Here is a 15,414-nt window from a genome sequence, read left to right as displayed (position 1 = left end):
ACTGGACTTACTATTTTACTGTAAACACAGCGAAATGTTAAAAACTTTAAACAGATTTAAAGGGTTAGTTCACCCAAGAATGAAAATTCTGTCATCATTTACTCCCCCTCATGATACTTTATGTAACACTGTAGCTTGCCATTTTGTTCGAGTTACCAGTTGCCACGAATCACAAAACCAATAACTGACTTTCTCATTAAAACTTTTGTGAAAAGCTGATTCGCCATGTACAAGTTAGCTGTGAACTCTTCCCCAATCCTTCTTCTTAAATGTGTTTTAATAAGGATATTTTCTTTTACAATGGTGTTCGCTGTCAAATGCAAAATGAATTGAGTTTGAATTATTTCAATTTAAACACTTTGGCACTATATCACACACAAAAAAATTGGTACCTGTGTTGGAAAATAGCTAATTACTGAAATTGTTGTAGCTCAGCAGTTCTCAAAATAGAGTAGCTTTTCCAGTGACAAGCTACTTTCTCTCAATTGTTGTCACATTATGTTGACAGCCATGCAATAATTAAATCAAGATGTAATAAACTGTCCCGTACCCTCATATGTAGCGTTGCAAAGTCTGGTTTGCTGCAGTCAATCAGTTTGCTAATTTATTTATTGAACCAACAGCTGATGGTTTTTGTGCCTTTTTATGGCAAAATTGTTATTGTTTATAATGTTATTACCTAATAATGCTCTATATAATGCTGTTACCTAAATTCATAATTAAAAAAAACAAAACAATCTGGACCAGAAAAATACTGGTCTGATTAAAGTATAATTTATATAACTGTTTAATTTAAAAACATCCTTATGTAGTTTCAATGCAGTAGCTTGTAGATTCTTTGAGATTCTTATTATGAGCAGCTTAGCAAGAGACAGTTTTAAAGTCGCTTCCCCAACACAGCATATAACTGAAAAGAAATTGGGGAAAGTATAACAATCTTGTGGTAGAGTGTCATAATGAGAAAGTCTAATTACATCATATCTGAGGTCAAAACAGCTCACACCATCAAACAGGAGACCTAAATAACCACAGAAAGAAGAAAGAGAAGCAGGAAAATAAAGAGAAGAGAGTAAAAGTGCATGAGGCACTTACAGGGCTGCTGGGGTTCTTTGGCCAGGCAGGGCTGCTAATGCTATCGCTGTCGTCCCCCTGATAAGAGGACAGACTAGCTGGGCTGGGGGACAGAGGGGAAGGGGTGGGAGGCTGGGACACACACTGAGAACCGTAGTTGTCCTGTGATGGGAGAACACATAGGGAAGAAAGAGAAACCCACACACATGGTGAATGGTGAGAGACAGCTTTCAAATCACCTTTACTCCTTGTCCATCGAAACGATGCGCAATAACTGGCCAGAACTGGCCTATGTTTTTTTTTTTACTAAGAAGTCATTTGCAAAGTCATTTGAATCAGCTTTATGCCATCGCAAACTAGCTTTGAAGTTATATAAACGAATAAAATGAATAAAGATTTGCAGGGAATGTACAGATTACACAAGCAAGAGGGAATTGGTGGTAGGTAATCACAGCTGTGCTGATAATCAGATCAAAAGTGGGATCCTGCTTTTATACAAAGATTCAATAGATAAGAAGTTTAAGGATTAGTTTACTTCAGAATTAAAATGTCCTGATAATTTACTCGCCCTCATGTCATCCATAATAATCATTTCTGTCTTTTTTCAGTTGAAAAGAAATTAAGGTTTTTGAGGAAAACATTCCAGGATTTTTCTCCATATAGTGGACTTCACCGGGAATCAACGAGTTGAAAGTCCAAATTGCAGTTTCAGTGCAGCTTCAAATGACTCTACACGATCCCAGCCGAGGAATAAGGGTCTTATCTAGAGAAACCGTCGGTCATTTTATAAAAAAAGAAACATTTATATACTTTTTAACCACAAATGCTTGTCTTGCACTAGCTGTGATGCGCCACACATTACGCCCTCACGTTGAAAGGTCACGCGTGTTCCGGTTACAAAAAAAAAAAGTAGGGTAGGGTGAAAAACTCAAGTCTCATTTTCTCCTCCAACTTCAAAATCATCCGACATAGTTTCGTTTACCTTTTATTTATAAATTTTTTTGGTAAAGGGTGTTTGACTAGGTCGGTACTTCCGACAAGCATGTTTCGCCTAACGTGACCTTTCAACGTGAGGGCGTAATGTGTGGCGCATCACAGCTAGTGCAAAACAAGCATTTGTGGTTAAAAAGAATATAAATGTTTTTTTGATTTTTTATAAAATGACCAATGGTGTCTCTAGATAAGACCCTTATTCCTCGGCTGGGATCGTGTAGAGTCATTTGAAGCTGCACTGAAACTAATTTGGACCTTCAACCCGTTGATTCCCGGTGAAGTCCACTATATGGAGAAAAATCCTGTAGTGTTTTCCTCAAAAACCTTGAAGAAAGAAAGACATGATGTGGGGGGAGAGTAAATTATCAGGAAATTACACGATTAACCGGCAGGAATTTGTCAACCGGTAGAGATTTTGGACTATCGTCTCTTATCGCGGTTACGCTCACATGAAGTTGCTGTGCTACACAGTCTAAAGCTTATCGTTTGCAGGCGTTCTTAAGTTTTGGGGTTTAAAAACAAGAGTTTTTAAAACGTTGAAGCGTCCTAAGCAATGAAAGACAACTTATTTCGCTACATGCGTGTGCTGCCAGAACGACTGTTTCTTAGCGCTGTCAAACTGAGTGCTTTTTGCCAACTAATTGGCCTTAAACGGTTAAATACACATACTTGTGAGTCAAAAAATAATAATAATAATTGGACAACTGTTGTTGTGCGAATGAGCGGGCCGGAGCGCGTTGAGGGTTTTCTGTTAGAACGGTGTCATGTTAGCGGCTCCTAAGTTAATAACTAATGATCTTTGCAACGGAAGTGAACCAATCAATCAAAACTAACTTTAGCTGGACAATAACTTTATTCTAGAGTTGCTGTAAAGCCTAAACAATCTGTTATAGTAATTTCCAATTATCACCATTAAGCTGCTTTGAAACAATCCATATTGTTAAAAGCGCTATATAAATGAAGGTGACTTGACTTGACAAAGTGACCAAGTATTTGATAGTGAACACAGTCATTTATGTCTTAATTGAACGTAAACAGTTGAGAAAGAAAACGCATGAGTATATTGGATCCATGCAGTCGTCCTTAAAGTGACAGCATCCAAATTGACCTGCTGTCATTATTAATGTTAATCAAACAACAAAAAAGAGAAAATACCTCATTGCTCTTGACTGTGTCAAGGACTGAAGATGAAGACTGACAGAAGGCAGGATTAAAAAGTTTAAACGTGGTTTAAACTAGTGTGTCAAATGCAAACACAAGCATTAACACAATTAACAATCGACAACTGAAGGAATAACAGAGCAAACTTAAACACTGGCTAAATGAGGGAAAAAATGAAAAACACCAGTGATAATTACATGAATGTCCATGACAGCAAATGAGACACTGAAACAAGGAACACAAGAACTACTGAATACAAACTAAAAGTCCATAAAAACTAAACTTAGAACAAACACAACTGAATATCTGTAACAGACCGAATCACTTTTGTAACTTTAATAAGAATACATGTATATTTAATTTACACAGTGAAGACTATGCAGTGGTTTTTTTTATACATTTCATTACTTTATAGAATTTATTTCTTATTTCTAGTGCTTGGAAGTTTTTCCAGATTGGTCTATTTCATTTGTGTCGTTGTTCTATTGTAGCTTGTTTTCCTATATGCTATTATTAGTTTCTTTGTTCTTTCTTTATCACTGTTTATTTGTCTTCAGTGTCTAACCTGATTGATTGCAGGCTATTTATCATATATATTAACACACTCCCGTCTCTCTACATTATGAAAACAGGTAAAACAAGAAAATTCTCAAAAAATAAAACAGTGAAATTCCTAATAGTAATTCCAATAATTGCAAATTACATTAATGTTTTTTTTTCTATTAAAACAACAGCAAATTTAGTTACCACAAACAATATAGTCGCGATTCATGTTTGGATTTATTACAGTTCATCACTGAGAATGTATGTAATATTTTGTTTCCTCTTTTTTTCCGACAAAAATAAAGGTTTCTTTTTTAATTACATTTTAGACTCGTCTTTTTTCATCAACGATATCGCATGTTGATATAGTAACAGTTATCGTTAAATTACCTCGCCATTGTCTCGTCATCGGAAAAAGCTCGTTAACGAAATTAACACTAATCAGCAGGAGTGCTGGCACCCTGTCAGTGGAATAGGATAGCTTGATCCGCAATAGGTCGAAAACATTCTCCTGAAATTCACGGTCCTAAAAACCTCCCATGCAAAGCCTACTGTCTTTAGCATGAGAAGCATTCAGAAAGTTTGGCAAAAAACTGGCAAACTTTGTGTATAACTTCAAATCTTTGTCTGTCACACTCTTTTTGTACTCTGGCTCTTGTTCTGGCTGAAGTTGGCACCACTCTGAGCTGGACTCAATTCATACCTTTCAAGTAGCTCTGTGTTATATTGCATGACTTGTTATACTTGTTACAGGATTGCGCGCACACACACACACACACACACACACACACACACACACACACAAGTCAGCAGAAATAGGGAGAGCAACACAAAGCTTGTAACAGCCAGCTGGACAAGACATAAAGGTCAACGTTTGAAGGCACTTGTTTGTTGTGAAGTTTTCTACACGTTAAATTAAAAAGCCGTGCTCTACTGTCGACTGATGCCATGAGGTGAAAAAAGTACGAAGATTATCATGAGCTAGCAAGAAAACAAAGGACATTTTTTGAGAATTATTTAAAGTGACAGAACTATTTCCCTCTGATCAGCAAGGGGACAAAACAAAACATCACATCGAATTACAAATGAAACAAAAAAAAAATGACACATAAGCAAGAATGGAAAGATGAGTTCAGAGAGAGAATGCTCTGCTACTGCGCCATATCTCAGCCAATCAAATGAAAGCTGAACTTAATGACACAATGAAGTTCTGATGAAAGTAAGGGCAATGACTGAGAAAGAACAAGTTAACACAAGAAAGATTTGAAGCAAGGTCTTCCAGAGCTTAGATGTACGCTCATTAGGACACATGAGAGAATTATATTCCTTGGGTTATTGAATAACACAGTGAAATTGAACAATATTCAAGAACAACATACTTTCAGTACTCAGTTTATGAGAAACTAGAAGAGCTACAAGCAGTAGGATGTAAATATTTACCATGACAACAATTTGATTACGACTGGCAAATTATTTGGGGAAAAAGGTCAATTTGGTCAAAATCTGATTCTATTTCAATGCTCTGATGAAAAATGTAGTTATTTAAAACAATATGTTAAAGTTTCATTTTTGGGCAGTGCTCCATTGAACATGTCTGTGCTGGAAGCAAATTGGTGATCTAGATTTGGCGGATTTGGTAATGGGTATTATTATAATAATCAGGCTATAACCAATTATTAAATTCCATAATTATGGTGTTTAATTTTCACTCTCACACCGTGTCCCAAGTACAATGCAAGATTCCAGCAGCAAAAAATAGATGAAAGTTAAAATGCAAGTTAAAACACAATCACAGCCAAAGATGTTTAATTTACAAGAATGTGAAGCAGGAGATTGAACCAATGACATTTCAAAGTGGACTAAGACTTTTATCACTGGATAGGACACGGTGTCAGACCAATGCACTCATTTTTACACCTTTACTGAGCAGATATTAACAAAGTTATGGTTGAAGCAAAGGTCAGAGACTGTTTGTAAGCTGTAACAAAGAAGGTTTTGGAGTAATGTTACCATTTACAGGGATTTAGAGTTATCTGTTAGCATCTTCAATGAGTCAAAGAGAGAAAGATGTCTTCATACCTTTGGCTTAGGGGGATCTGTGGCGGGTGTACTGCCCTCCTCCTTGTGCTCAGCTCTCTGTTTGGGATCGGTGGGCATCATGGTGTCCCCTGAGCCTGTCATTGGCCCTACAGGAAATTCAGACCCTTAGACCTCACCTTGCCAAACATCTGATCACACCCTCCAAACAAAGGTATATATTCAAACTAGTCAAGTCATAACTTTGTACTGAAAGAAAAATACTGCATTAAACTCCAGAATGTATTGAATATTCTCAATATACACCACCATTCAACAATTTGGGGTCAGTAAGATAAGAGTTTTTTATTTTATTTTTAATTAAAGAAATACTTTTATTCAGCAAGGAAGCTACACGATAAATCGTATTTTAATAGTGATCCCAATTTCTGCTTCTCTCGATTAATTAAAGCCCCCCTGTGGTGAAAATCCATATTTTAATGTTGTTTATATGTCTATGTGATGTTTTTAATATGTTTTAAGTCAACACCATTGCTGAGTATTTTCTCTTTAAAACTGCAGTGAATCAAAGACAGTCTCAAAAATGCGGTTTGAAATCGCTGGTGTTTCTGACGTCACAAACTAGCTTGTAACCAATCAGATCCACGTGTGATCGTCAACGAGTGGATCTCTGAGCTGGTGTGAGTGAGTGGAGACGGGACTCATTTGCATATTCATAGAACCGCGTATACAAAATGAGGCAAGAGTGTAGAGTTACATTCAAGCTATTTTAAGGCATGAATAATATTTGTTTTTCATGGAAAAAAAATTCAAACGTCATTTTGGTGATCAAAGATGAGTTTTAAGTGATGAAATTATTGACTACAGGGGGACTTTAAGCATAATTGTCTGCAGTATTTGCCCTCTGGTTATTTATCCTAAGAACATTTCATTTTTATTTTACATTTGCGTTATCTTGCATTGGTAATGAGTTTGCACAAGTTTTCATGCATTAAAACATTTGGAACATTTCTTGCATTAAATATTTGGAATCTTGTCGCATTGAAACACTGAGACATCAATGAAAACTCTCACGCTTACCGGTGGGCATTGTGTTGTAGGACGGTCCTTGAGGGGTCATCCTGGCTGAGCTGTTGCTCGGTGGATGGTTGTAGGGGCCTCCAGGAGCCATTCCAAGCATGTGGGACCCAGCCTGGTACCCGCTTGGCCTATGGATAACAGGACACAGACATTTAAAAAGAGCCTGTTTAAGATGTGAAGATTTCAATGATAAGATGTTAGTACACTTATTTTCTTTTCTTCTTTACTTCTAATAGCTGGCAAGCAACAAATATGCAGGGACAGTAGAGAGGGTTAAGACATTCAGGATTAATACACAAAGGAAAAGGAAGTGCTGTTGCTTTGTGCTGTGTTGTTTGTAGTCCATATTACACTTTAAGTCTTAAATGAGGTACAATCTACAATCCATCGGTCAAAGTTGTACACTGCTGCTACCAAAACAACCAACAATTCTGCGAATCACACCTCGACTCGAACTAGAAACTGCACTAGGGCTACCCAATTATTAATTAGAATAATATAGCCTTATGAGATTATTAAAATGGCTGTGACACCATGCACACGTAGGGCCAAGATAAACAGTTTTTACACTTGGTTCATTTCTGTCTCAACAAAATGTCCACTTTTAAATCCAGAAACAGAAAATAAGTGATCGAAACATGCTTAGTTTGGAGACCAAAAGCATTGTTATAATTTGAAGTATTTACACACCCTGCTGAACATGAGAGCTGATGTTTCAATATGCCTTTTAGACTTTAAAAGCAGAAATGAAAAGTTAAATGTTTATGTCAGCACTTGCAATATTTGTAGAATTGCAATATGATTTGTTTTAAAGGTGTAGTAAGCAGTTATAAAAAAATAAAATAAATAAAAGTTAATCTGATCAGAAAAAAAAAAACTCTTTGATTATATCTTAAAGGACAAGTTCACAAAACTGAATCCATGTTTCTCCAAACTCATATCCTGTTACATTTTTTCATGGAACACAAGTAGAATTTGTAACACTTTATTTTAGTGTCCCTGTTAAACTTCTTATATATACTTAATTATAACAGCATATTATGCATAATCACAAGCAACTAACCCTAACCCAAAACTTATTATATAATAGTACATGTAGTTAATTAATATTACTCGGCATTCTTTGTATAATTACACTGTAATTACACAAAGTGTTAAAAGTCTTAAAATAAAGTGAAACTGTATAATTAATAATAATAAAGACCAAAATATAAGTCATTATTCACTGAAAATACTCCCTTCTACTATAGTTTCTCAACTGCGTCAATTTTAAATCTGAATGTATTTTAATGGAAAAAAGCTGAGTTAACATTCTTCAAAAATTCCCCTTTTGCGTTCCACAAAAGAAGAAAAAACAGTTTACAGATGTTGGAAAAGACAAGTATTAGTACATAAAGAACAATATATATATATTTTTATCCTTGGGTGAACGATTCCTTTAAACCTTTTTAGTCTTCCACTCCACTTTATCTCTGAGCTACACAAGCTGCTGCTTCAGTTCTTCAATCTACAGAACATTTTGCTGTTTTCTCCAGAGGATTCTTCTCCTGTCTTTGTGAAAGCTATATGATTAGTCTTCTTAAATGCTCAGAATAAAACATAGCCGTGGTGGAGAAGAAAGGAGAAGCTAATGCATAGCACTTGGCTTGTGCCGTTTCTAGCGGATGCGAGCAGACTCAAGCAGAGTGAAGCCATCCAGCCAGGGGTCCAATCTTAAACCTACCCAAACAGCTCAGTGTGAGGCTGGCCCTGGCCTTGCGCAGGACTGTAGTGAGGGTGATGGGGGTGAGGGATAGGGAAGGAGGCTGGCCGCCCCCCAGGCCCAGACAGGCCGGGGTACACAGGGGACCTGCCAAAGGGAGGCCTGAAGCAGGGGGAAGAGCATAAAGGTCTCCTTGGTGCCTGTTCACTTTCAATACAAATGAAAACTCAAAGGTGCACTGAATAATATCATGTTTGGCCCTGTCCCAAATCCTGCCCTTAGCATTATTTGGTGACATAAAATCTGCATTGACTGTCCAGTAGAGGCCAACCAGTGAGGGATAAGCAAAATGACAAATTGAGGGAGCATAAAAGTTACAAAGCAGTACCGTTCTGAATCATAAATGCTTCTGGAGGGTATAGGGAATATGACAAAATAAATATCTATCTGAATAAATGGCATTAACAGCACTCGACCACACACATTTGCTGTTCTCTCTCCTCTCTTGCCTCACATGAGAACGCGTTCCCCTTATTGAATCACAGGAAAACAAATAAAAGGGGTTATCAATATTAACAGCATCCAGTGAAAAGGTGGTGAATGCTATTGTAAATTAAATGATTGAATATGCAGTATTTAGGCATTTTAAGCTCCATGAGCAGAGAGCTTGCATAATTGGTTATGACAGAGCTCCTGATAAAAGCTTAAATAAACAGTATCGGTATCAATCAGCAATAAATTGGTATTGGCTATAAGAATCTATTTGGAGCGCAACTACTAATTGAAATTTTATATGTCCAAAATATTATTTATTTTGTAATGTGTAAAGAAAATTACAAATTAAAAGAAAATCGTTTTTTTTTTCCATTAATGCCAGATTTCCCCAACTGGAATTGAATTGGAATTAATTTGTTTTTAACTGAGGGATTATTTTGTAACCTTAAAGGGCTTGTTTACCCCAAAATAAAACCTGTATGACTGTATTTCCTCTGTGAAATATTTTAAGAAATGTCTCATACAAATGTTGTACATACAATGGAACTCAATAGTAACCAAATCTGTTTGGCTACCAAGATCATTCAAAATATCTTCTTTTGTGCTCCGCAGAAGATAGTAAGTCATACAGGTTTTGTAATGGTAATTTTCATTTTTGGGTGACCTATCCATTTAATTATGGATGAAATCTAGACCAAACATGACCAAAACATCTTGTTCTAGTGAAGCAGAAAGGCACTTAAAATGAATGAAGGCTCTTATTTACCTGGCCTGGCCCGAGGGGATTGGGTTCTGCTGGGCAGATGCAGGGCTACTCTCATGGGGTTTGCGGCTGACGTTGAGAGGAGGTGGGCCCATCCCTGGGCCAGCCGACTGAGGCATGTTGGGAGAGGTCGGAGCCACACTGCTGGAGCCTGCAGTGTAAGGCCGGCCACCGGCTGCATGCCCTGGTCCTCGAGCCGTAGTCATAGAGCCACAGGGTTGCCCTGGACCCTGCCCATGCATTGGACTGCTGGCATTCATGCCAAGACTGTTGCTCATGCCAGGGCCAGGGCCACTGTAGTTGGCACCTGGTGCTCCGCCATAGTTAGGAGGCCGTGGGTAGTTACCTGGAGATAAACCAGACAGTTTTTATGTAAAAGTCCTAATACCATCAAGTACATCTCAGGAAATATAAAAGAAAAAATGCAATGCATGACCTTGATGCAAAACACATCTTAAGAGCCCTGCACTCTTTTGATATCATTCCATATTCGCTTCCTATAGGTGTTTTTTAAATGCAAAAAAATAGGTTGTGTGTGTTTCCAAACTGAGTGCTATTGCTGTGCTGAATTTACAGTTACCTTTCCCTTCTTTTATTCTTACAGACAACCAAGCAATCGTATTCACAATGTGCTTCAGTAATGTTATCAATCTTGGCTTTGGTCAATTAAAAATTTTGGACCCCTAATGAATGGCAATCATTTTATTGGATTTTTTCTTTGATGCACTGGATGCCAACATGGGAACACGGACGGAAGCCACAATTTTTACATAAAAATTGCTTAAATATCAGGTTGCTTTTCACCAAACCTGATCAGAACACTTAAGCGAGCCCTATGTAGTTTTTTGCTCACACTCTTGGGAGCTTCGTTAAACGGCTAAGTGATTCACAATGTAATAGATATTCATGAAATTATACAGATGGAATAATTTCATGAGGATTGGAATGACATGAGGATGTGTAAATAACAGATTTTTTGGGTCCATTTTCTCTTCTCTTTGAAGTCTAAATTCTGCATACATTATTCTTTTCTTTCTCTGTTCCTACTCAGGAAGTCAAATTATCAGATCTTTGAGGGAGAGTATTGGAAGCCAGTGAAGGCTGGACACATTTCAGCCAAATTGACATTCTTCAAAACTAGTGTGGGACCAAAGCCCCAGCAAGCCATCAGAGAGCCCGTTGTTAATGAAGTATGTCTCCTCATGACATGTTTCAAGATCAACAGTCTGAGGACATTCAACCTGGCACCCACTGGACGCCCAGTTTCTCTCATCAAGATTCTCAGGGGACGAGACATCATGTCCACCACGTGGAGTTCCGTCTAATATGCTGATGTGCATAATGGGCATAAATTTAATCGTGCCCAGATCGCTGCTTGGCAGGAGGAGCTTGCCAAGCAACGTTTCAGTCACAATTAGAACTGGGATTTCCATTCCTCAAGCTGTCGAAACATTGAGATCTCTGGCTCATTCAGGTTTCAAGAGTTCCCTGTGGAAATCAGAGAGTCTTGGCATGTTTTACACTTTCCCAGTGTAAAAAAAGGGGAGCTAAAAATGTATTCCAAAATCACATTAAACAGGTTGAGAGGAAAGGAAGGGGGATGCTGGCTTTTTGCCCCTGTTCTGTAGTTACACTGAGACCCTTAACAAGCTCCTTCACGGTGGGGAGAACGGACACTCCAGTCTGCAAGGATGTAGAAGTGGACCTGGAGCAATGCCAATTACACAGAAATGCCGTACTGCTGTCAGACACTCTGTGGTGACTTTCCTCCAGCCCTGTTAATCCCAACATTCCCTCAGGTGAAAAAGAGGGAAAGATGCCATGAATCTGAAGGATACAGGCGGATGCCCTTCTGACAGTGCCGTGAGCGATGCATAGATGACAGAGGGTTTGGGACATGGCAACACAATTTGATGCTACTGTGAGCTACAAAGATGTGTATCTCACCTTGTTTTAAAGACCCATGTTTCTATAATTCAGCTACACAAAATGCCAAAGATTGTTCTGACACAACAGAACTTCCCACTTTCCCTGCCTTCAACTCAATTCACATCAACAACTAAGCTTCGAGTCAATGACAATTCACTATTTAAAGGGGGGTTTTCCTTGAATCTCTGCAGATCAAATACACTTTAAAATCCATAAGCCCAACCTTATGCTAAAATGCTTTTAAGTTACAATTTTCAATCCATACCTCGTAATGACAAAGCCAAAACTAGATTTGTCCTAACGTTACAAATGAAAAAAAAACGAAAAAAAAAAAACACTGAAATATCACACTGACTGAAGTATTCAAATCATGTACTATGAAAATTTAACTTGGGTACATCACATTTCTCCAGATCATCTTTGAGGATGTATCTATGGAGCGAATTATGTGCCATAATTAAACAAACAAATCCAGCATTTTGCAAACAAACTCGATCTACTTCGCAAAGGAAAACTCGACTCGCAAACAAACAGAAAGCAATGTGCAAGTACAAAGGTCAGTTTGAGTGAAAATGCAGTGGAGTAACAAATATGTATTGTGTTTTACAAATATAAATAAATGAGCCAAGATAATACATCACAAATAAATACAAACCATTCTACAAATTGCATGTAACATTGAACAAATATTATCTTGGCTCATTTATTTATATTTGTAAAACACAATACATATTTGTTACTCCACTGCATTTTCACTCAAACTGACCTTTGTACTTGCACATTGCTTTCAGTTTGTTTGCGAGTCGAGTTTTCCTTTGCAAAGCAGATCGAGTTTGTTTGCGAGTCGAGTTTTCCTTTGCAAAGCAGATCGAGTTTGTTTGCGAGTCGAGTTTTCCTTTGCGAAGTAGATCGAGTTTGTTTGCAAAACGCTGGATTTGTTTGTTTAATTATGGCACATAATTCGCTCCATATGTATCTACCCTCTGATTGAAGTCCACCTGTGACAAATTAATTCGATGGGACATGATTTGGAAAGGCACACACCTGTATGTGTATATATATGTCAAATGAACTGACAAGACTGTGTTGAGGCACAGATCTGGGGAAGGCTACAAATAATTCTGCTGCATTAAAGGGTTCTTTAATTTTTCTAAATTTTCTTAATTAAATAATCTTCCTAAAGCTTGCAGCCCAGCCAAACTGTGCAATCGGGGAGAAGGGCCTTGGTGACCAAGAAACTGATGGTCACTCTGATTGAGCTCCAGAGATCATGCATGGAGACAGGAGAAAGACAACCATCACTACACCAATATGCTTGGAATTTGCAAAAAGGACACCTAAAAGACTGTGAGAAACAAGATTCTCGATTACAAGCGTCATGTCTGGAGGAAACCAGGCACCACTCAACCTAGACAATACCATTCCAACCACAGTGGTTGAAGTATCATGCTAAGAGGGTGTTCATGAGTGGCAGGGACTGGGGGAATGGTCAGGGTAAAAGGAAAGCTGAACACAACAAAATACAGAAGATATCTTTAAGAGTCCTAAGGAGCACAGATGGGTCAAAGGTTCACCTTCCAGCAAGGCAATGACCCTAAGCACACAGCCAAGACATGCAAGAGTGGCTTAAGGGCAACTCTGTAAATGTCTGGCCCAGCCAGATCCCGGACTTGAACGTTCCCCATCCAACTTAAGAGTGCTTAAGAGGATCTCCAGGTGAGAATGACAGAAAATCCCTCAAATCCAGGTGTGCAAAGCTTGTCTTGAGGCTGTAGTGCATGCCAAAGGTGCTTCAACTTAAATAATGTGTTAAGGGTCTGAATACTTGCAATGAATACAATGCAATGTGATATGTCAGGTTTTTCTTTGTAATACATTTTCAGTTATCACAAATCTGGGTTTAGCCTTGTCATTATGGTAGTATGGAGTGTAGAATGTTGTGATCAAAATGAAGGAGTCTGAATACTTTCTGAACGCACTGTATGACTGCCAATGTTTACACCAGCTGATTTTCCAGCAGATTTTCAATCATAATCCTCATTTACATAGTTGATGGAGAATCGGCTCTCAGCAGGGGAGCCTTAACAGCCGCAGTGACTCAACTCCCTGCTGAGTTAATGGACTTACTGACTAGAAATCAACTTCTGTTTCGGTCGAAATGATCGTTCAGTCGGTGGGGTGATCATTTGGCCATGGCAGTGACCAATGAGCCTCTGAAGAAGCAACAATATATTGTCCTGCTTGAGTCTGAGAGAGAAACTGTTGTCAACAAACCATCAACAAGTAACAATCAGTTGTCCTGCTTCTTGGAGAGAAAACTCAAAGGGTGTCATCCCTCTGCTATTTCTAATCGCAGTGTGTGACAGACCTCCAACAGAAGAGGGCGAGATTTCATCAAATACAGTCGGCAGGTGAGACAATCCTGACCAAAATCTAGTTGTTTTGGGTTGGCTAGTGAGACGTTGTCTTTACACATCAACCCACTATTCAACAAAATGAGTGTCCCTGATGAATGTAAGTGTGACTTACATTGGTCAGTTTCATATGTGAACAGGTTAGCCAATCATAAAGGTAATTAACATTTAGAAGTCTTAAAGGTACAGTAGCTAAAACTTGATTATTATGAAAAATAATTTATATAAGATGGGGGTCCACATGTACCTATCCATCCATTTTCCAAACTGCTTGTCCTATTGGGGTTGTGGTGATGCTGAACTCTACCCCAGTGTCTTGGGTCATAAGCAGGGTAACACCCTGGACGGATGGCCAGTTCATCACAGGGCTTACACACATGCTTTCACACCTACGGACAACTTAGGCTACATTCAGACTGTCAGTCCAAATCTGATTTTTGTGCATATCCGATTGAAATCCGATCAGATTTAGCTAGTGTGAATGGCAAAAAATCATGTGAAATGCGATTTTTACAAATCCGTTTCAAGCTACATCCATATGTGGTTTGAAATCCAGTCTGACCGCTCTGATCGGATTTTGCGTGGTTTATGTGACTTCCTCACGCCATGTAAACATCAGATGTTGTTATAGGAAACATGCTGAAAGTCGCTGCAGAAACAAGGCTGTGTTGTTCCAAAGTGCCGGACGAGCAGAAAATGACAATATAACAGAGCAATGTTTGTAAACCGACAGAGACGACAGCATGGAAAAAAGCTGTGCATACCAGCCTCCTACGGTTCTGCCGCTGCCTCAGAAGACGCAGTAGACCAGTGTGGCAGCGGCTACACATTGTCATGTTGTACAATTTAAATAAGACAACATCTCTCTTGCAAACCCCTCCATGTTGCAGTTATTATTATTATTATTCAATCATTTTTGATCAGATTCCAATCGGATACACAAATAATCGGATTTGGACTGAAAGTGTGAACATAGCCTTAGAATCACCTCTCATTCACCTCTTGTCTTTGGATTGTGTTATACAAAGAAAAGCCTTCTGGCTCAGCCAGAACTCAAACCGAGGACCTTCTTGCTGTGGCCACAGCGCTATACACTGAGCCACTATGCCCCTGGGTTATAAGAGCATTTCCATCAAGATCAGGCTACTGATGAACGCAGTGCAAGCCCTGCTGCCTGTTAATATAGGCGCCAAAATGAATCAGTGTAAAACAAGATGTATGAAACA

General features: G+C 38.5%; 1 protein-coding gene across 4 annotated transcripts in view; it reads right to left on the bottom strand.

The window, feature by feature from the left end:
• arid1b (AT-rich interactive domain 1B) overlaps positions 1–15,414 on the bottom strand; it is an 84,576-nt gene that overhangs the window by 14,567 nt on the left and 54,595 nt on the right. For 2 of the 4 annotated variants that reach the window (XM_084433061.1, XM_084433062.1), the window contains exons 8-11: positions 9,849–10,191; positions 8,609–8,749; positions 6,886–7,013; positions 5,848–5,954 (exon numbers count right to left, since the gene is read on the bottom strand). In XM_084433061.1, the coding sequence (XP_084289187.1) occupies positions 5,848–5,954; positions 6,886–7,013; positions 8,609–8,749; positions 9,849–10,191 (719 nt within the window). Of the gene's footprint in view, positions 1–1,092; positions 1,234–5,847; positions 5,955–6,885; positions 7,014–8,608; positions 8,750–9,848; positions 10,192–15,414 lie in introns of all 4 variants that reach the window. The other 2 variants (XM_084433059.1, XM_084433060.1) reach the window with 2 other exon arrangements.

The sequence above is a fragment of the Rutilus rutilus genome, assembly GCF_951802725.1.
Source record: "Rutilus rutilus genome assembly, chromosome: 15".
NCBI lineage: Eukaryota > Metazoa > Chordata > Actinopteri > Cypriniformes > Leuciscidae > Rutilus > Rutilus rutilus.
Note: the sequence above shows the minus strand (reverse complement) of the source record. Positions and strands in the feature narration are given on the sequence as shown.